The 20362-nt window shown below is 50.1% G+C and overlaps 1 protein-coding gene across 1 annotated transcript in view; it reads right to left on the bottom strand.

Moving 5' to 3' along the window:
- The window catches only part of SIM2 (SIM bHLH transcription factor 2), a 51748-nt gene that overhangs the window by 6235 nt on the left and 25151 nt on the right, over positions 1–20362 (bottom strand). The window contains exons 6-7 of the mRNA XM_047875097.1: positions 18373–18572; positions 13113–13219 (exon numbers count right to left, since the gene is read on the bottom strand). Coding sequence (XP_047731053.1) covers positions 13113–13219; positions 18373–18572 — 307 coding nt within the window. The remainder of the gene's footprint in view (positions 1–13112; positions 13220–18372; positions 18573–20362) is intronic.

The following is a 20362-nucleotide window of genomic DNA, read 5'->3' as shown; positions in this document are numbered from 1 at the left end:
TCCAAGGAGGGGAAGGCCAGCACAAATCTAAAAGGCATCCCTTGGTGCCCAGGTCATGGCTACAGGGCATTCCTGTTTCTCAAATCAGGGCTGGCCCCAGGGCCCTACTAACAGCCACCTGAGCAGGGGTTTGGGGAGGTGGCCAAATTCTGTGACTGCACTAGCTGGCACTGAAGGAACCCCCTGGAGGCTCACAGACACAGAAATTCAGCCCCCATCTTATGCCACTAGGCAGAGCCCCCACGCCGTCTGCCCAAACCCTCCCGAGGCTCTCCATGGCCTTCTGTGACTTCTTTCCACATTAAGAGCGCCTCTTTATCATCCACTTTAACACCTGCAGCAAAATATTCTGGTGCAGAAGAAAAATTACTGCAAAAATGATAGTCGAGGAGTTGTTAGCCTTAATATGTAAAGAGTTCATACACATCAATAAAAACATTAAGACCTAGAAGTAATATGAGGAAAGGACTGGAACAAACAATTCACCAAAGATTAAATATAAATGATGATCAAATGTTCAATGTATTTGCTTAACTCAGAGCTAGATACCATCCATTAAATCAGCAGACAGTAAACAAGAAACAAATATTGTTGCATGGTTCCACTTATGTGAAATGTCCAGAATAGGCACATCCATAAAAACCAAAAGCAGATTAGTGGTTGACAGGAGCTGGGGGATGAGGGGAGCCAGGAGTGACCGCTGATGGGTACCAGGGTTCTTCTGGGGATGAAGAAAATGTTCTGGGACTCGGTAAAGGTAATAGTTGCATGACATTATAAATATACTAAGAACCTCTGAAAACTGTTAAGATGGTCAGTTTTATATTATATGAATTGTATCTCAAGGGAAATAAAATGACAACAATGTCAGCTGATCTATGGGGACAGGCATTGTCACGTGCTGATAGAAGCATGGACTCATATGGTCCTGGAAAGCAGTTTGACAGTTCACATCCACGGACACAGTGGCTTCACTTCCAATCACTGATCCTATTACAAGCAGTCCTGCTTATAATTCAGGGGGAAAAGGAAGGGGACGCTCAATTGCCCATGAATTAGGAAAGATGAAATAAACTTTGGAATACTATGCCGCTATTGAAATAATGATTAATAAGAATTTGAAATATGATGGAGAACGTGTATGATATAATGTTAAATGAGAAAAAAGACAGGATTCAACATCACGGAAATACAGAGATAATAACAGACTACTATGAACAATCATAGTCTGTTAACTAACTAGAATTTAAATAAAAATTTGGAAATAATTGTAGCACACTTTAAGAAAAACAATTATATGCCAACAAATTGAGCAACTTACAAGAAAACAGATACTTTGCTAGAAATATACAACCTATGAAGACTGAGTGATGGAGAAATAGAAAATCTGAACAGACCAATAACTGGTAAGGAGTCATCAAAAACCTCACAATAAACAGAAGTCCGGGACCAGATGGCTTCCTTCACCGGTGAATTCCACCACACATTTAAATAAGAATTAATACCAATCCTTTTCAAACTCTTTGGAAAATTAGAGGAGGAAAGAACACTTCCAAACACATGTATGAGGTCAGCATGACCTTGATACCAAAACCAGACAAGGACACTGCAAGAAAAGGAAAATTACAGGTTAATATCTCTGATGAGCGTAGATGTAAAAATCCTTAACAAAATAGTAACAGATTGAACTTAACAATACATTAAAGGGATCGTACGGCGTGATCAAATGGGATCTATTCCTGGGATGCAACGATGGTTCAACATCTGCAAATCAGTCAATAGGATACACCACATGAACAAAGTGAACAATGAAAATGGATAAAGAAAAATCATTCGACAAAATTCAATAGCCATCTATGATAAAAACTCTCAACAAAGAGTTTAGAAGGGAGATGTACTTCAACATAATAAAGGCCATCCATGACAAGCCCACAGCTAACGTACTCAACAGGAGAAAGCTGAAAGCTTTTCCTCTAAGGTCAGGAACAAGTCAAGGATGCCCACGTTTGCCACTTTTATGTGACACAGAATCAGAAGTCCTAGCCAGAACACTTAAGCAAGAAAAAGAAATAAAAGACAACCACATTGGAAAGGAAGAGGTAAAACTGTCGTTATTTTCAGATGGCATATTATAGATAGAAAACCCTAAAGACTCCATCAGAAGACTCTTAGAATAAGAGAATTCTGTAAGGGTCAAGAATACAAGATAAGTACACAAGAATCTGTTGAGTTTCTACACATTCATAATGAACTATCAGAAAGAGAAATTAGGAAAACAATCCCATTTACAATTGCATCAAAAATAATGAAATAGCTAGGAATAAATTTAACCAAGGAGGTGAAAGACAAGACACTAAAAACTATAAGACATCAATGAAAGAAACTGAAGGAGACACATATTAATGCAAAGACAGACACTCCATGTTCATGGAGAGGAAGAATTAATATAAAGTGTCCATACTACCTAGAGGCATTTACAGATTTAATGCAATACCCATCAACATTCCAGTATCATCCTTCACAGAAACAGACCAAATGATCCTAAAAATTTGTATGGAACCACAAAGTAATCCTTAAAAGGTCGAAAGCAAAAATAACAAGTGGCATTACATCAAACTAAAAAGCTTCTGCACAGAAAAGGAAACCACCAACAACATGAAAAGACAACCTACCGAATGGGAGACAACACTTGCAAATTACGTACCTGATAAGGGGTTAACATCCAACATATACGAAGAACACATACAACTCAGTAGCAATAAGCAAACAACAAACAAACAAATAAATAAAATAGTCCAACTAAAAAATGGGCAGAAGGTCTGAATCGACATTTTCCCAAAGAAGACATAACATACAGACGGCCAACAGGTACATGAAAAAGTTCACAGCATCACTTATCATCAGGGAAATGCAGATCAAAATCACATGAGGTTTCACCTCACACCTGTCAGAATAACTATTATCAAGAAGACAAGAAATAACAAGTGTTGGCAAGGATGTGGGGAAAAGGGAACCCATGTGTACTATGACTAGGAAGGTACATTGGTGCAGCCACCATGGAAACAGTGAGGAGGTTCCTCAAAAACTTTAAAATAGAACTACCATATGCTCCAGAAATACCACTTCTGGGTATTTCTCTGAAGGAAACAAAAACACTAACTCGGAAAGACCCCTGCGCCCCCATGTTCACTGCAGCATTATTTACAATAGCCAAGAAATGGAACCACTCTAAGTGTCCACCCATGGATGAATGGATAAAGAAATCGTGGTATACGTACGTACACACACTCACAAAGGAATATTGTTTGGCCATAAAAAAGAAGGAAATCTTGCCATCTGCTACGACACAGGTGGACCTCGAGGGTATTATGCTAAGTAAAGTAAGTCAGACGAAGACAAATACCCTGGCACCTCACTTACATGTGCAATCTAATAAAAAAAAATCATAGGTACAGAGAACTGATTGGTGGTTGCCAAAGGTGACGGAGGGCAGGTGGGAGAAACGGGTGAAGGAGATGGTCAAGAGGTACAAACTTCCAGCATCGGAGACTTCAGTTAATAACACCGTGTTGTGTATTGAAAGTTGCTAAAGGAATTAGCTCCTCAAAGCTCTCAAGGCAAGAAAAAAATGTATAACTATATATTGTAACTAGATTTATTGTGCTGATCATGGAGGAACGTGTACAAATATCAAATCACTACGCTGTACATCTGAAACTAATATAGTGTTATATGTCAGTTAACTCATTAAAAAAAGAGACAAGAGGGGCGCCTGGGTGGCTCAGTCGGTTAAGCGTCCGACTTCGGCTCAGGTCATGATCTCACGGTCCGTGAGTTCGAGCCCCGCGTCGGGCTCTGTGCTGACAGCTCAGAGCCTCAAGCCTGCTTCAGATTCTGTGTCTCCCTCTCTCTCTGACCCTCTCCCATTCATGCTCTGTCTCTCGCTGTCTCAAAAATAAATAAACATTTAAAAAAATTAAAAAAAAAAAGAGACAAAATTCAGAAGAGCATAGAGTACAGGTAAGAAAAAGTACATGCACACTCACATATACACCCCAACTAACTGCGATCTCGGACACGTTACAAAGCCCCGGTGACTCGGTTTCCCTGTTTGGAACAAGAGCATAATCACACTCCCTACCTCGCATGGTCACAGTGAGGATTAGATCATCTATGGGAAGCTTTAGACTAGTGGTGGCAGTCACACAGCAAAGACTCAATACATATCAACTCTCATTATCTGGTCAAATTACAGGTAATTTTCATTTTCTCCCGTTCCACTTTTCTTGATTTTCTACATTTCCAACACTAAGGAGGTATCAGCTTTATAATAAAAGTGAAAAAATTATTGGGGCGCCTGGGTGGCTCAGACAGTTGACCGTCCAACTTCTCAGGTCATGATCTTGTGGTTTGTGGGTTCGAGTCCCGCATCAGGCTCTGCACAGAGCCTGGAGCCTGCTTCGGATTCTGTGTCTCCCTCTCTCTCTCTCTGCCCCTCCCCCTACTCATGCTCTGTCTCTCTCTCAAAAATAAATAAAAACATCTAAACAAAATTTTTTTTAATGAAAAAATTATTTTTTCCACAGGCAGGTAGTTCGTGTGGGGTCAGGGAAGTGGAAATACAACACGGATCAGACCCCCCACCCCTTCGGTGCGTGACCGCCATCCCCCCCTCCACCCCTGGGATGAGGGGCGGGGCTCCCGGGAACAGTGTAGACACAGGCTCTCTTCTTCCCGGGTTTAGCGTGTGCACCTCCGTGGACGCACGGGGCAGGGGCCAGAGTCCGTGCTGGAGAGCACAGAGATGATAGGCAAGAGCTATCTTTACAATGTTTCTCCTCTTGGGGTTTGCTTTTTTAACAGCAAAATGCATGGTTTCAGGTGCCCGCTCATGTCCGAACCCCTCACTTCACACCCCCTACGGCTGTGGGAAGTAGGCCCCACCAGGAAGTGGGGCCAGCAAATCTTGAGGGCATAGCAGGGGCCCCCAGCCCGGGGGGTTCTGACTCCCTTGTCTCAGAGTGATCCCTCTGGGAGGAAGGGGCACGAGTCTCCAGAAGGTTCTCTGTAGCTCAATGAGCAAGGAGAGGTACAAGGAAGGTTAGCGGCGACTCGGCCAATTTGCTTTTGGCCCCAAAAGACATGCTATAGGACGCAGCTGGGGCCCCATATGTGGACTTCCCCAGAGGTCATTCCTTCAACAGAAGTACTTGCTCAGCCCCTCCACTCTGAAATCCGTCCCTCGCGGTACCCGTCACGCCCCTGGCAGCAAGATGGTGTATTTTTCCTTTTCCCTCTCTTGGATTTCATACTTTCCTTATTTCTTACAACATTCCTAAAACCTACCCATAATCATCTAAACTGGATACAATAAAGCCAGTTTATCCCAAATATTTTATATTAGGATGCCAAGGGCAGCAGTAGAAGAGATTTTATTATTTCTGATGCTCCCTGACTCTGCTCTGAGGCGGCTTAGATACAGAGACCAAACAAACACGGGCATAGAATTGTTTTTTGCTTCTCTATGACCCATGGTGATAGTCCACATTATCAATCCAAGCTGAAATCCTAGACGCTTAGTCACAACATGCCTTGCTTCGGTCTAGCTCCCCCTCCAATCTGTTGGTCTTAATTAGCTGCCTGAAATGATCCCGTGGAGGGTGGGGGGAGGAGGAGAGCGGGGGGGGGGGGGGGCTATAAAGTAAGGCTCTGCTTGGCGGTGGGGGACACCAGGCAGGCTGGAGATGGCCCATAAGCTGTAAGCTCCGGGAACAGAGGCCCTGCTCCTAGCACTTGGGGCCACAGCACCTCCAGCATCGGGGCCTCAGATGGTTCTGAGATCAGGGTGTCCCATGCTGAGAGGGAAGCCAGCGGTCACGGTTTGCCGAGGCCGCTTTGGGGTGGAAATTCTAGTTCCGTGAATCTGCTACGCAGAAAAGTAGGTGGCCTGCCTGGTTCCTCTGGGAGGCAAGGGAACCTTGGCCTGGAGCATAATTTCTATTTCCGTTTTGAATTGTAAGAGCTGATGATGTCAGATGCCAAAAATCCCTACGGTGATTGAATGGGGTTCCCCCCAAACGATGTGTTCCACGTCCTGGCCCCTGAACCCGGTGAATGTGACCGTATTTGGGAAAAGGGATCTCTGCAGGTGTAATTAAGTCAAGGATCTCAAGATAGACGAGATCGTCCTGGAACAGGGTGGGCCCTGCCTCCAACGACTCCCCCCCCCATAAGAGACCAAAGAGGAGACACACACGCACAGGAGGGCAAGTGGAGGCACAGACTGGTGAGCTGGGACTGCAAGCCAAGGACTCCAGCAGAAGCTGGCAGAGGCAGGAAGGATCCTCCTGCAGAGCTTCCTGAGGAAGCTCGGCCCTGCTGACCCCTTCACTTCGGACTTCCGGTCTCCAGAACCCTGGGAGAGTACATTTCCGCTGTTTTAAGCCCCCCAGTTTGTGGTATTTCGTTAGAGCAGCGCCAGGAGACAAAACCACCCTCCACAGAAACACTGGTGAGGTTGATCCCCTCCTCCTGCTATGTCCCCTCTGCCAGCTCGGACCTGCAGTGGGTGACCCCGATGGAAAGCCGTGCGCTCCTCTAGGGAGTCTGTACGTCTGGCTGGCAGAACAACACGGAACGCACCGGGAAGAGAGAAACACTTTAAGGAAGAACGCTCACAAGGGCCACCTTGTGGGATGTGTCCAAAGTGACCTTGACCACGGATGATGGGCAGAGCTTGACCCGTCTGGCAACACCGAGAAGGTCCAGCCCACACCTCTATGTCCACAACTGCTTCCAGGGTCAGGACAACGTGGCGATCACGCGGTGCTTACTCCCATGATTTACCACTCCCTTGCTCCTGGCTCCCCCTCAAGGTGTAGGCTTCCCCACAAGTCCACCTGCAAGCCAACACCTCCTCTGCCTCCAGACCCTGCTTGCAAGAGAGCATCTAAAGGGATCTGAGCATGAATTAAAAGCGATCACCCATTTCCAGTCCAGAGGCAAGGCCAGCAGCAGAGGCTGGCGCCCCCCTGACATGTAATTGCCACAGTGGATTGGAGACTTGCAAGTTTGTCTTCCGTTTCGAGACCTTTGTGCCCTGTTCCACAGCGATGCCACAGAGTGGTTGCGCACCAGTGTCCCATGGACCGCGTAAGCTCACGGGTGGGTTCTGTTGGTGGCTCAGTGCTGTTTTACTGGGAATGCCTCTGGATGGTCACGTGTTAGCCATTCCCTACTGCCCTACAGATGCCCATTCACACATTCATGCTACATGCCTGGCCCCATAAGCATTTGAGTTTATGACTCTCGTGTGCCACTTCATTTGTTTTAAGTTTATTTATTTTGAGAGACAGAGGCAGAGGGAACGAACGGGGGAGTTGCAGAGAAAGAGAGAGAGAGAGAATCCCAAGCAGGCTCTGCACTGTCAGCACAGAGCCTGATGCGGGGCTCGAACTCACGAACCGTGAGATCATGACCTGAGCCGGACCCAAGAGTCGGACGCTTAACTGACTGAGCCACCCAGGTGACCTTAAATTTTTTTTAAGTTTATTTCCTTATTTTGAAGGAGAAAGCCAGAGAGAACGAACGGGGGGAGGGGCAGAGAGAGAGGGAGAGACAGAATCCCAAGCAGGCTCTGCACCGTCAGTGTGGAGCCAGATGCGGGGCTTGAACCCACGAACCTCGAGATCGTGACCTGAGCTGAGATCAAAAACCGGATGCTTAACCAACTGAGCCACCCAGGTGCCCCCTGTGCGCCATTTAGGGTGTGTTCTCTATGGGTGTCTACCAGATGTCCCGGAATTCAGTTATTCCTTGAACTCTGTAGACCACATATTCAGGCTTAGAAGCCTTTGCATGAGATTGAAAGCGTTATGACAGTTGGACTTGGCCTGCACTCTCTGTGATCTGGACTTGGCCCACTCTGTCCAGGTGGGGAGCTGGGTGCAATTCTCCACCATCTTGGACATGATGGTTCTTCCAAACTGCTGTGTCTTCCAGAAATCTGCCTGGTGTCCCTCAACAGATCTTCAAGTTCGGCGATATCAATCCCTTCCCAACTGTGCATCACCCCCTCCCCACCCCCAGGACCTGCAGGTCAAGAGAATACAGACCTCTACTGGCTTCCCTCCATGCAAGAAAAAGTCACCCAAACACCTGACAAAGACAGGAGGGAGACAGCAAGGGCAGACCCTAGCTCAGGGCCCCCATTTCCCTGAGGCCACATGAGTGTCATGCCTGCACCAGGGCCCACACTTAGCTGAGCTGTGGGGGCCTTCCCTCGGCCACCACAGGACAGTGGGCAGGGCACAGGGTTGGAGGGGGGCTCAAATATGCTCCCTAGAGGATCCGTGTTCATTTTCTCTACAGAAGCTTCTGGGGAAAGCCCTGGCACGGTCTGACTCGCATGGCTCATCTGGGAAGGCCCAGGCCCACAGTGACACGAGGTGTCCGGGCCATGCCAGCCCCTGTCCTGCTGACCCCTTGGAAGCCCATGCTCCCCAAAGACTGCCCTGCGCAGCCCTGCTTCTCCTCATGCAGCTGACTTTCTGGAAGGTGTTGAATTCTCTTTCTTTAGGGGCTATGCTTTCTTTGGACCCTGTGGATCCCTGCACTGGGTTAAGATAATATTTTGAACAACGTGTGAAAACCATTTGGCTGACTGTGGTCATCCAGAGCCACCACCGCCTGATGTCCAACTCTGCTGCTGGCAGAGCCCTTCGCCCCATCTCCAGGGAGTCCTGGGGTTTGGACGTTGGTGTGGAGAAAATCTGGCCTTGGAGAATCGGACAGTGACCTCCCTGGGTATTGGTAGATGTTTCTTGCGCTCAGTGACCTCATCAACTGCGAAGAAGATGCGTCTGTATGTCTCCCTGTAAGAGGGGGCCAGCCGCCCGCCCCCCGACCCGTGGTCTTGGAACCCTGAGGGTCACCGTGGCCCCTGGCTCCCTCCAGCCATGTGCAGCTGTGGGGGATGGGGAGGAAGTAGGAGAGGCCACCCTGCATGCCTGTGCTCCTGGGACAGCCACTAGGCCAGCTCCAGCGGTGACTGAATTGAAGGACTTGAGCCCCCAGCTTGGCAGGGGCCACCGTGCGGATCTGGGATCCAGGATGGGATCCCAGGCGGGAGGGCGGGAAGCCGGGAGGCTTGGGCTAGGTTCCTGAGCCCTGCGTTACTGAAGCACCAGGAGACAGGACCGAAAAGCCACATTTCCAAATGACGCATCCTGCCTTCACAGACCTCCCACCTGCCCTCCCCAAGCCAGCCTGCCCAGCTGGGCCTATTACCTGGGTAAGGACACAGAGCTATTAAAGAAAGTCCCTGTCAGGGGCTGACCTGTGTTCCACCCAGATTTGTATGTTGAAGCCCCGACCCTCAGGACCTCAGAATGTCCCTGCATTTGGAGATGGGGTCTTTAAAGAGGTAATTAAAAGAAAATGGAGTAAGAGGGGGACCCTAATCCAATATGGCTGGTGTCCCTGTCATAGAAAGAGATGAGAAGGCAGACACACACAGAGGGCCTCACGCATGTGAGGACACAGGAAGGAGATGCCCACCTACAGAGGCAGAGGCCTCAGGAGAAAGCGGTCCTGCTGATAACCTGACTTCAGATTTCAGCCTCCAGAGCTGTTAGGAAACAAGTTTCTGTAGTTTAGGCCCTCAGCCTGTGTTATTTTGTTACAGTGGCCTGAGCAGATCAATATAGACCCCATAAGAATGTGAACAGCATGAGGTGAAAGCATTGTCCAGAAATAAGAACCTGGGGCCCTTGGGTTGGGCTGGAAGGAGCTGGACGCACCCTCCTGGAAGAGATGTGGCAGCAGCTGACATCATGGCGGTAGTGAAAACAGAACTGGAAAGGGGGGCGGTGCTTAGCTTCCCCCCTGCTGCCCATGGGGCAGGAGTTTGGGGATAGAGGACACTCCAATGGACCAACAGGGACCCTGAGCAGTGAGGGCAACAGGGTCCCCCCAGAGGGGCGCCTGCTGGCTCAGTTGGTGGAGAGTGCAACTCTTGATCTCAGGGTGGTGAGTTCAAGTCCTACATTGGGTGTGGAGATGACTTAAAAATAAACTCTTAAAAAAAAAGCCCCCCACCCCACAAGAGAAAGGTGACTAAGGTGTGCAAAGCAAGGACAAGATGACCGACTAGGCTGGGCTGGGGGGTGAGGAGCACCTTACAGAGGGATGGCTGGATGGAGAACTCTTCACAAAGCCTGGAGACCAATGAGGGGAGGAGGCTGAGGAGACACGGTAAAGAGGCGGACCTTCACTCTGGCTGATGTCTCCTCACGTCCCTCCCCTCACCATGGAGTGCACCCAGGAACTTCTGATGGCCCCATCTCCCTCCTGAGGCCTTTCTTTGGCAGAGCTCACTCTAACAGACGAGGGGGGACAGGGAGATTAACACCCCTAAGAGCAGCCTTCAGCTCACGACAGGCAGGAGCAGGAGTCTAAATACCTCAGCTCACTCCCCTTGACTGAGTCCCAGTCAGACAAGCCCATCTTGTGGCTCCTTCCCTTCCATGGCTTATTTCTCTCTCTCCCCAACCCGTGTTTCAGTCACTGTCCCAACAAACTACTGTACTTGAACCCCAGGCTCGAGGTCGGCTTCTGGATTTGGCCCCTCTGGCCCCAGTTCTGTGCCTGGAAAGGAGATGAAGCCCCAGGGACCACACAACAGAGAGATTTCAAAACTTCCCCAGCTCCTCACCAATAAAGACTCTGCTTCCAAAAAATCATGCTCTGTTTTGTTGAATATCGCCCCTTTCTTCATCTGAAAGACCCAGCTTTGGAGGGGAAAGTCACGTCCAGGTTAATGTCATGGCTTCCCTGAGAGGGACACCCAAGTGAGGTTCTAATCCTGGAGCCAAGGTGTGAGCTCTAGAAGACTAATTCCCACCCCCATCTGTGGGCAAGGGCCTCCACTACCTCTCCCTGTCAGCTCTCCTCTAGTTTACATCTGGAAAAGTTGACAGAAGTGAGTCAGGGACAGATGCAAGGCTCATGGTGGATCCCAAGGCCACCCCCCCCCCCCCAATCACCTCCAGCCTGGCTGGGATATGCTCTCTGCCTCCTGCCCCTGGGGTGGTTTCTCCACCATAGTTAAGGTCACTGCACCATAGCAATTGTTGTCAATATTGCTATTTTTTATTTTCTTTGATTTACTAATTCGAGCCCATTTGAAAAAACAAAAACACGTGCTTCCTCTGGTTTCTAAATGCTTCTGCCTTTTCTGTGTGTCTCCGGGAAGCCTGTGTATGCCTTCCCTTTCAGGGTTCTCTTGGATAATTGAAATGTCTGGAAATGCTAAATTCCAGGTGAGCTGAGGCAAATTTATCATGCAAATTGCAGTGGACCTCTCAGATAAACTCCCTCTGTAGGCCGGGTGAGCTCGGGGAAGATCAGGGCTCCTGATGAAGCGAAGACTGGCCGTGCCTCCAAGGCTCAGAGCCATCACGTGGTGGGAACCACTCAAGGCCTGAGAGCCGAACAAACCCGGGCTCTGGTCCTGTCTGACTCAGCTGCTGCCCGCCCACAGGTCTCCACCCGTGAGGGTCACCGCTCATCTGGGAAATGGACACAGGGCCAGCCCCGCGCCCCGAACTGGATACGTGAGGGGCACCTGGGTGGCTCAGTCCATTAAGTATCCAACTCTTGACTTTGGCTCAGGTCACGAACTCTCGGTTTGTGGGTTCGAGCCACACATAGGGCTCTGCGCTGACAGTGTGGAGCCTGCTTGGGATTCTCTCTCTCTCCCCCTCTCTCTCTCTTTCTGCCCCACCCCTGCTTGCTATCTCTCAAAATAAATACAAAATAAAGTTAAAAAAAAAACACAAAAAACAATGGATACGTGAAAAGCTTCCGTTCTGTGTTGGGGACACAGGAGCCCTGTGCTGGTCATCGCTGTGGCCTTCGTTACACTTCCCAAACACAAACTGTATTTATTTCTCCCAGGTGGTGGCAGGGCGGAAATCCCTGCTCCCCTGTTAGCCAGGTAGTTCGAGAGAGAGAGGAAATGGGGTTTAAAACGAAGACTTTCAATTCCATAAGTTTTCATTCTCTGTGCTTAGAGGCCTAATTCCTCCCAATGGAGCCCCACTTGGAAGAGGATCCCTTCCTGCAGGTAATTTGGGGGCTTGCTTCCAGCTCCCTTGCTGGATATCGGGGCTCCTGCCATGCTCCTGCCTCCACGGAAAGGGGCGGGGGACCCCCGGGGCTGGGGTTTTCGGAGCAATCACCTGCCCTCTCCACCCAGAGGGCCCTGCAGAGCTGGCTGCTCCGGCCATCTGCACCCCATTAGCAAGCACCCCTGAGTCCAGGCATGGAGGGCTGGACGTGAGGTATCCCGCCCCGTGTCAGTTATTTGCTGCCTTGATTTGGATTCTAGAAGAAAAGTGTCACTTCTTCGAACATTTCAGTGACTAGAGCCCCACCCCCCTCCCCGTCCAGATGTTCACCAAACCTTCTGCACTGGCCAATCGAATACTGATTGTTCGTTCTTTCCATGCTGACTTCTCCCATCCTGGGAACCTGTGGTCTCCCCTGAGCCTCCCAGCCAGGTGGTGGACAGTGGTCGGGGGCCGGGTCCTGGCTGCTTTGGCTCCAGACTCTCCAGCCTCTCACTGTGTGACCTCAGGCAAGTGGCTTAACCTCTCTGAACCTCAGCATCCTCAGTAGGAATAGGAGGATCATGAACAGGAGAATCTCCTTCACTGGGTTAGTAACATCTTTCATCACCTAAGCCGGTGCCCCACAGGAGCAAGGGCTCTGTACGTGTTGGTGCTTCTGCTGTTGCGCTTTGTGTAAGCGTGTCCAGATGTCCTAGAGAAATCTAGGTTCCAAATACACCCACCATCTCGAATCAGCAACTTGCGCACCATCCCACACCTGCCAGAGTTTCACTGGAAGGGTAAGCCTGGATGCTTGAGAACTGACCAGTAGCTGTGCTAAACGGTGGGGTGGATGGGGTCAGTCTGAGGTTTAGAATTCACGTGTGCACAACGGAGGACTATTGTACCAAACAAGGGTGGCCTTCCCGCCCCGCTTCTGGCCACCCCCTCCCTGGCCAGCCCCGGCCCCCGGCCCCGCGCGGTGAGCGAGGTACTCACGGAGGTGGTGCGCGTAGCGGAGGTGGAACACGTCACAGCCGTGCACGTGATGGTAGAGGGTCTTCTCGATCAGGTCCTGCGGCTCATACCCGGTCAGCTCGGTCACCCTGGGGGAGGACAGTGGCTCCGTGTGTTACCCTGTTCTGTAGGTTGCCTTTCATTTAAACTAATATTGGTTTTGCCAACTAATCAAGTGCTAAAAGGCTCAGGGTGGGGGGTGATGTTGGTTTTGGAAACCGAGAATGATCTTTTTTTACAAGGAGAAAGGCTTTGAACGCTAGCCCAGTGCAGGATGTAGCACTATTCATGGGCAGGAATGTTCTTCTGAAACTGCTGGCTAGAAGAACGTTGGGGGTGGCTTCAAATGTTTTCCTTTTTCAGGGTGAAGCTTGTCTGGGGGCGCTTAAGAGTGAACTCTGATGGGAGAAAGAACTACTTTCCAGTGGCTTCTGGGTGACAGTCCAGTGGGAACCTTTTTTAAAATTATTATCGTGGGGGTGCCTGGGTGGCTCAGTCGGTGGAGCGTCCGACTTCGGCTCAGGTCACGATCTCAGGGTTCGTGAGTTCGAGCCCCACGTCGGGCTCTGTGCTGACAGCTCAGAGCCTGGAGCCTGCTTCCGATTCTGTCTCCCTCTCTCTCTGTCCCTCCCCCACTCGCACTTTGTCTGTCTCTCTCAAAAATAAACATTTAAATTTTTAAAAAAAAATTATTATTGTGGAAAAATATGCATTACACAACCTTTGCCACTTTGACCATTTTTATGTCTACACGTAGTGGCAGTAACTACAACCACGATGTTCTTCAGAACTCCCCATTGCCCCCCGCCCCCCCGCCCCCCGCAACAGGTAACCTCCCTCTCCCTCTGTCTCTAGGAATCTGTCGATTCTAGATATCTCGGATGAGTGGAACCACCTGGTAGATGTCCCTTTGTGTCTGGCTTCTCTCACTTGGCATCCTGATTTCAAGGGTCACCCACGTTGTGGTGTGGGACAGAATGCCATTCGTTTCTATGGCTCGACTATGTTCTATTTTATGTAGATACCACGTTTTGTTTGTCTGTCCGTCCGCCGGTGGACGCTTGGGCTGCTCCCACGTCCTGGCTATTGTGTGTGTGAGCCTTTTTAGCTCCCACTGGCCCCTGCTGCCTGGCACAACGGTCTCACGAGGTTTTGGTCGGGCGGGAGCATCTGCAGAAGAACTGGAGACATGAACGCGTCCGATCAACGGAGGCTCGTGCGGCGTCCAAAAACTAGTACGACAACACCCGAAAATACTGTGGCTGCGGGGTAAATCATAACGTTCGCTGGCAGACGGGCAACACGTGCCCGGTGCCCTCATGCCATTACCGCCTCTCTGTTCTCATCAGGCCCCCGGAACACTGACTTCCCACATCAGCTCTTTGAGGAAAAGCGGCTCCCAGCGTCCGAGACCGCATCATCCGTGGCGTCTGGATCACTCCGCCCGCAGGTGGAAATTGCACGTGGCAGTGGTGTCACTTCCCGGGGCCCCGGGCAACCGACCCGGCGACTATGCCCTTGGAAGAGGTGGCCGAAAAGCCTCGGTGACAGATATTGAAGAACAGATGAAAGGGAAGGACAGGAAGCTTTTCCAGAGGAAGGGAGGTCCCGGTGAGAAGTCGGTCCCGAGGGGGCAGAGGTGGGGCCTGAGGACAGCCGGGACCGGGGGGTCCTGCTGGCTTGTCTCTGAAATGTCAGTTGCGAACTCATCGGGGAAACTCGACCTCACTTTCGTTCCGTAACGCGCTCCCCTTTCTGTCGAGTTCTGCGCGGGCTCCGGGTCGTAAATCTCGGAGAGCCTCATATTTCCCTGGAACCGCTCACTATTTGGTGTACACATTTCCATGGTGTTCCTCCAGGGCGGGAAGGAGATGGGGCTGGAGGTCGGTGGAAAGGGAACCTGTGCAGGCCTTTCCGGGCTCGGGGACTTATCTAAGGGCCATCTAGAACTTCAGGCCCCATCGGAGTCTAACAGTGTGGCAGGAAAACTGAGACCTGGCTTCCCCACCCCACCCCACCCCCGCAAGAAAAAGAAAACCAGGCGTCTCTACGGTGTGGGGACGAAAGAGGCTTCCCAGACCCTTTGGAAGTAAAGTTACAGAACAACAGCCCCGAACGTGTAAATGAATCAGAAACACATGTATTAAGTTTCTCATCAAAGCGCACACTGGCTTTAAAAATTAAAGGGAAAGAGAAGGGTCTGGCAGCATGCCCTCCTGGTTTTTTCCAAACCTCCAGTGTCTGAAGACCTGTCAGAGGGATTTGCCAAACCCCAAACATGGCTGGGTTCACCCATCCTTAGCAAAAGCACCAGCTACAGTTTCAAAGTGAAATACCACAAAACCCCTCTGAACCAAATTTCAGGTTATGCTGAGTTCAGTTGTGTCTGGGATTACACTGGGTGGGGGGCCAAGTGGCCACCCCCACCCCTGCAGGCCCCCCACCCAGGGCCCTGTGACTTCAGGGCTGCTGGGCTTCAGGCCAACCCGTCGCCGTGGCTTCTGGGCTTTGGATGGAGGAGCTGACATCTCCCACCCTGCTGGGCCATTCTGCCGCCCTCTGTCCCTGACCCCCAGCGGCCCCTCAGAGACCAAACTGCAACAGACTGGAGACCAGAGTGAGTTCGAGGAATCCTAGCTCGTCTCTGAGCCCTTGAAACATCTACACGACAGGAGTTCAGGAGATCTGTTAGAAGCTTCCTGGTACGTAGCTGGGAGAACAGCAGGGGACTTCTGTAGAAACAGTTTCCTGTTTCCTTCAGGAGCAGTCTGGCCTCTGAGCTACCTTCGAACACCCTCTTCTGCAAAGCCCTCCATTTGTCCTTTGTGTTTCAAAGCTGTGTGCTTCAAACAATTTGAGAAGATCTGAAATCTCTCCTCTGGGGAGACCTCTCTCTTTCCTCTTCTAGAGAATTCACCAGGCCTCAGAGCCTTTTCCTAGAATCGTCAAGGAAAAACTAGGAGACAGAGGTAACAAGGGGGAACCTGGTCGTATCCTCCCAAGTTTCTAAAGTAATGAGCTCGGACGGCCCAAATTCCTTTCCGTTCACTTTTAGAAGTGGCCCCTGAAAACAGAAAGAACTCCTTCTCATGCTGCCACCATGGGCCCAGACAGTCCACCCGCCCAGGGCCCCTCTGGTGGCAGGTGCCTCTGTCTTCGATGCAGTAGGGCAGCATTTGTCAGTCCGGCCAGCCCCAAGGTGCTGGCCTCCCTCCCGCAAAGAGTTTTGGGTACTCTTTGCTTGGAGTTTCTGGGAGCACGATGGCAAGCCTGTCAGGCCAGCCCTTGTCATTTCTCTACCTCTGAAGGGTTCTGAGGTTCACTAATGATAAACTAGGCTACTTTGTGTCTCTGTCTCCCGCCCCTAACCAGGTATGTTTGGTTTTCTCCCATAACTGGTTAAAATGGTCAATTTTATGTCATGTATATTTTACCAGAATAAAAAGGTGGGAAAAATCAATAAATATTAGCAAAATTTTACACTTATATTTACACATATGTGTGTATATACGTATATACATGTACACCCACACATATATACCTCCTTTCTCCCAGACAGCTTGGCCACACACACCGAAAGGCAAAAGTGGGGTCTCTGAACATTTGTCCTTTCCTATACAGCTGAGGACTCTAAAGGACTAGGTGCATCAGCTTTTTGCTTGCTTGTTTGTTTGTTTTTTTAGTGTTTATTTATTTTTGAGAGAGAGTCAGTGCAAGCAGGGGAGGGGCAGAGAGAGAGGCAGACACAGAGTCTAAAGCAGGCTCCAGTCTCCGACCCATCAGCACAAAGCCTGACACGGGGCTCAAATTCACAAACTGTGAGATCATGACTTGAGACAAAGTCGGATGCTTAACCAACTGAGCCACCCAAGTGCTTCCAGGCTTTACTTTCACGAATGCTTCACATCTATTATCAAATTTCATCTTTCCTAACAGCCTGTGGGTAGCCGAGTGGGCAGGGTGAGGCTGACCTTTTTACGGATAAGAAAATGGTAGGCGGAAGGGGCGCCTGGGTGGCTCAGTCGGTTAAGCGCCCGACTTCCGCTCAGGTCGTGGTCTCACGTCTCGTGTGTTCAAGCCCCGCACTGGGCTCTGTGCTGACAGGTCAGAGCCTGGAGCCTGCTTCAGATTCTGTCTCCCTCTCTCTCTGTTCCTCCCTCGCTCGTGCTCTGTCTCTCTCTCTCTCTCTCAAAAATAAATAAACATTAAAAAAAATAAAAAAGAAATAAAAAAAGAAAATGGTAGGTGGAGGAAGTCCCAAGGGCCTGGGGCCACGTGAAGCCGGCAAGCCCCCCTGGGGGACAGGCCACGGCTTCTCCAGCACACACCTCCCCTGTGTGGCCAGCTTCGGCAGGCCAAGCGAAACAACAAATTAGTGCTTTTGCCTCATTCGCTCTCCCTTCTCTCTCTGACAAGAGATCCTCAGATGGGTGGACATTCTCAGGGAGGAGGGGAAGGGCGGTTGGGACAGACAGTTCAGGGGCCACTGTACCTTCGCCCTCACTGCCAGCCAGAGGTGTCCTCCCAGCCCAGACAGGGGACCCACTGAGCTTGTAGTCACAGCTTTTCCCGGCAAAGGCCACCTGTCTGCTCTCAGCCTCAGCTCTGTGGCCATCAGAGCTCCGATGGCTTCCCACCAGCTCATTGCAAAATCTTTTCTTTGCCTTAAGGTCCCACCTACTTGACGGACACACAAGGCAGAATCCTGACATCGCAGGCCTTCAACAAAGGCTAACTTGTGTCCACAGCACATATTTCCAGCTCCAACTCCAGTGAGATGATGAAAATATAAATAAATAATATACAACAGGTACCCAGCACCTGGAGAAGCTGGCTACTCTTTAAGTGCTAAAGCTGATATCAATTCTTTCAATTCCTGACTTGGTTCCACTAAATACCCTTCTAACTCACATCCTTTTTTTTTTTATTATTATTAATTAATTAATTAATTAATTTTGGAGGGGAGGGGCAGAGAGAGGGAGAGAGAGAATCCCAAACTGGCTCTGGGCTTACGGCCCAGAGCGCAGGGCTCAGACTCACGGAACTATGAGATCATGACCTGAGCCCAAGTCAAGAGTCCGACCGACGTTTAACCAACTAAGCCACCCAGGCGTCCCCTAACTCCCTTTCTTAGTACGGCTTATTTCCTCGTTACATTTTGGCTTAACAACACAGCATTCAGGCCAGTTTCCACCGTCAGTATCTTCTGGAATTCTGCAGCAGCAGCAGGTGCCAAACTCACCTGGAATCCAGGAAGATCAGCTTCAGGTCAAGGCTGGCCCTGAACATGAACATGTTACTGTGCAGCTTGATCTCTGTGATGGCACTGGGTGGCAGCGACTGGCCCACGGCCACCAGCCCCACGATCTGGTAGCACGAGTCGTACAGGGACACGTCCAGCATATACTGCCTGATCTTCAGGTAGCCGCTGCAGTGGATGACCTGGCAAAGCAGAGGGCAGGGTCAGCCCAGGGGTTAGACCGGTACCCACTCCTCCCGGCTCTGAGCCTGCTGGCTCTCTTGGGCACGCAGGACTCTCCCCGGCCCAGCCTCCACGGAGCTGGTGTCACCCCACAAAGGTCACACCAACATGCTGACGACACCCAACTCATTGCTCAGAAGACACGAAGTGAAGCTTCTTCCTTAGGAAACAGTAGTGCAATCAAATGTAAGGTCGTCTTATCCAATTGACTCTGCCCCAGTAACTCCCTGAGTTGAGACTCTAATATGTAATGGATTGATACCTAATTAACTCATCACCAAACCCACTATTAGGTAGCAAACAAAGGCACCATGGGAAGCTAACCTCTGGTTCCAAGACACTCACTTTACGTTCTTCGTCCCCCGATGGGACTAGATTTGACATCTGTCAACTTGACATTTATATCACTTGACAAGCTATACATTCCAGTACGTTAAGAATTCATTCAGTAGAGGGGCACCTGGGTGGCTCAGTCGGTTAGGCGTCTGGCTTCAGCTCAGGTCACGATCTCACAGTCCGTGGGTTCGAGCCCCGCGTCGGGCTCTGTGCTGATAGCTCAGAGCCTGGAGCCTGCTTCCGATTCTGTGTCTCCCTCTCTCTCTGCCCCTCCCCCGTTCATGCTCTGTCTCTCTCTGTCCCAAAAATAAATAAACGTTAAAAAAAAAATTTAAAGAATTCATTCAGTAGGATCAAAAAAGCCTTCCTCTTAATGTGTTTTTATTTACTTTATTTATAGGTCAAGATTCTATTCCCTTACGATAAGCAAAAAGCCAGAGAGGCTATATAGAAACCTCTGGTTGTTATAGTCAAAAAACACAAAAAAACACAAAAAACAAACCATGCAGGAAAGAGCGTATAGTGTTCCAAATGTCAAACAGGAACATTTGTGCAACCTTCAGCCCCCATATTGGAAGCATTTATATAAGTTAGGATCAGTAAAATCTCGAAAGGATCATGACAGCAGTGATGAACAGCTAAAGTCTTCAGCTCTCTTCCTCCGGGACTGCTGAACGCATTCAGTCTTTGGGGCTGCAACAGATCTTGAAATCCTTCTGGTCTATTGTCCCATTTTACTGAAGAGGATATTGAGGACAAGACAGGCGATGTGTTTTGCTGACGATTAGATGGTTACTAAGTGGCAGAAACAATTCAAGACCCAAATCTGTTGGGTACAGGACAGCGCGGGGTGGGGGGCTCCCCACAACCCTGGTCGAAATAGGCCTCGAGTTTGGGTCAGCAAACAAAAAATGTATCCCCCAAACTATAAAAGAGAGTGGGGTAAAGTCAAAGGGAAGAAGAGCTCAGTGTGGAGTTCAAAGGAGAGGGCTGAGGAGATGCTGAAGGGGAAGCAGCCCCTGGGGTGGGGAGGAGCTCAGGAGGGGTGTTCCAGAAAGAGAATAAGCTTCAGAGGCACAAAGCTGTCCCCTTTCTCTCCCCCACCCTTTTCTAACATGCAAATGCTCCTGCACAAAGGCCCCCATCCCCTCCATCTCCGGAGCCATGGGCTTAGCACCTCTCTCCTCTGAGGAGGGAGAAACAGTAACTTCAGACGCCAGGGAGGAATCAGAAGCTTGGAAGGGGACGCTCAGTGCACGCTTCCCCCTACCGGCCCTTCCGTCTGGGGGTGCTGATTCTGGGGCTGCCCATGGGCTCTTCGGGGGACCTGCTCCTGGATTCCAGAACTTGCCAGAGCAGGAGGCCACATCTGCCGGAGAAATGCAGCCTGAAGGGGCTCTGACCCCCGGCCTGC

The sequence above is a fragment of the Prionailurus viverrinus genome, chromosome C2 (genome assembly GCF_022837055.1).
Source record: "Prionailurus viverrinus isolate Anna chromosome C2, UM_Priviv_1.0, whole genome shotgun sequence".
NCBI classification, from domain to species: Eukaryota; Metazoa; Chordata; class Mammalia; order Carnivora; family Felidae; genus Prionailurus; species Prionailurus viverrinus.
Note: the sequence above shows the minus strand (reverse complement) of the source record. Positions and strands in the feature narration are given on the sequence as shown.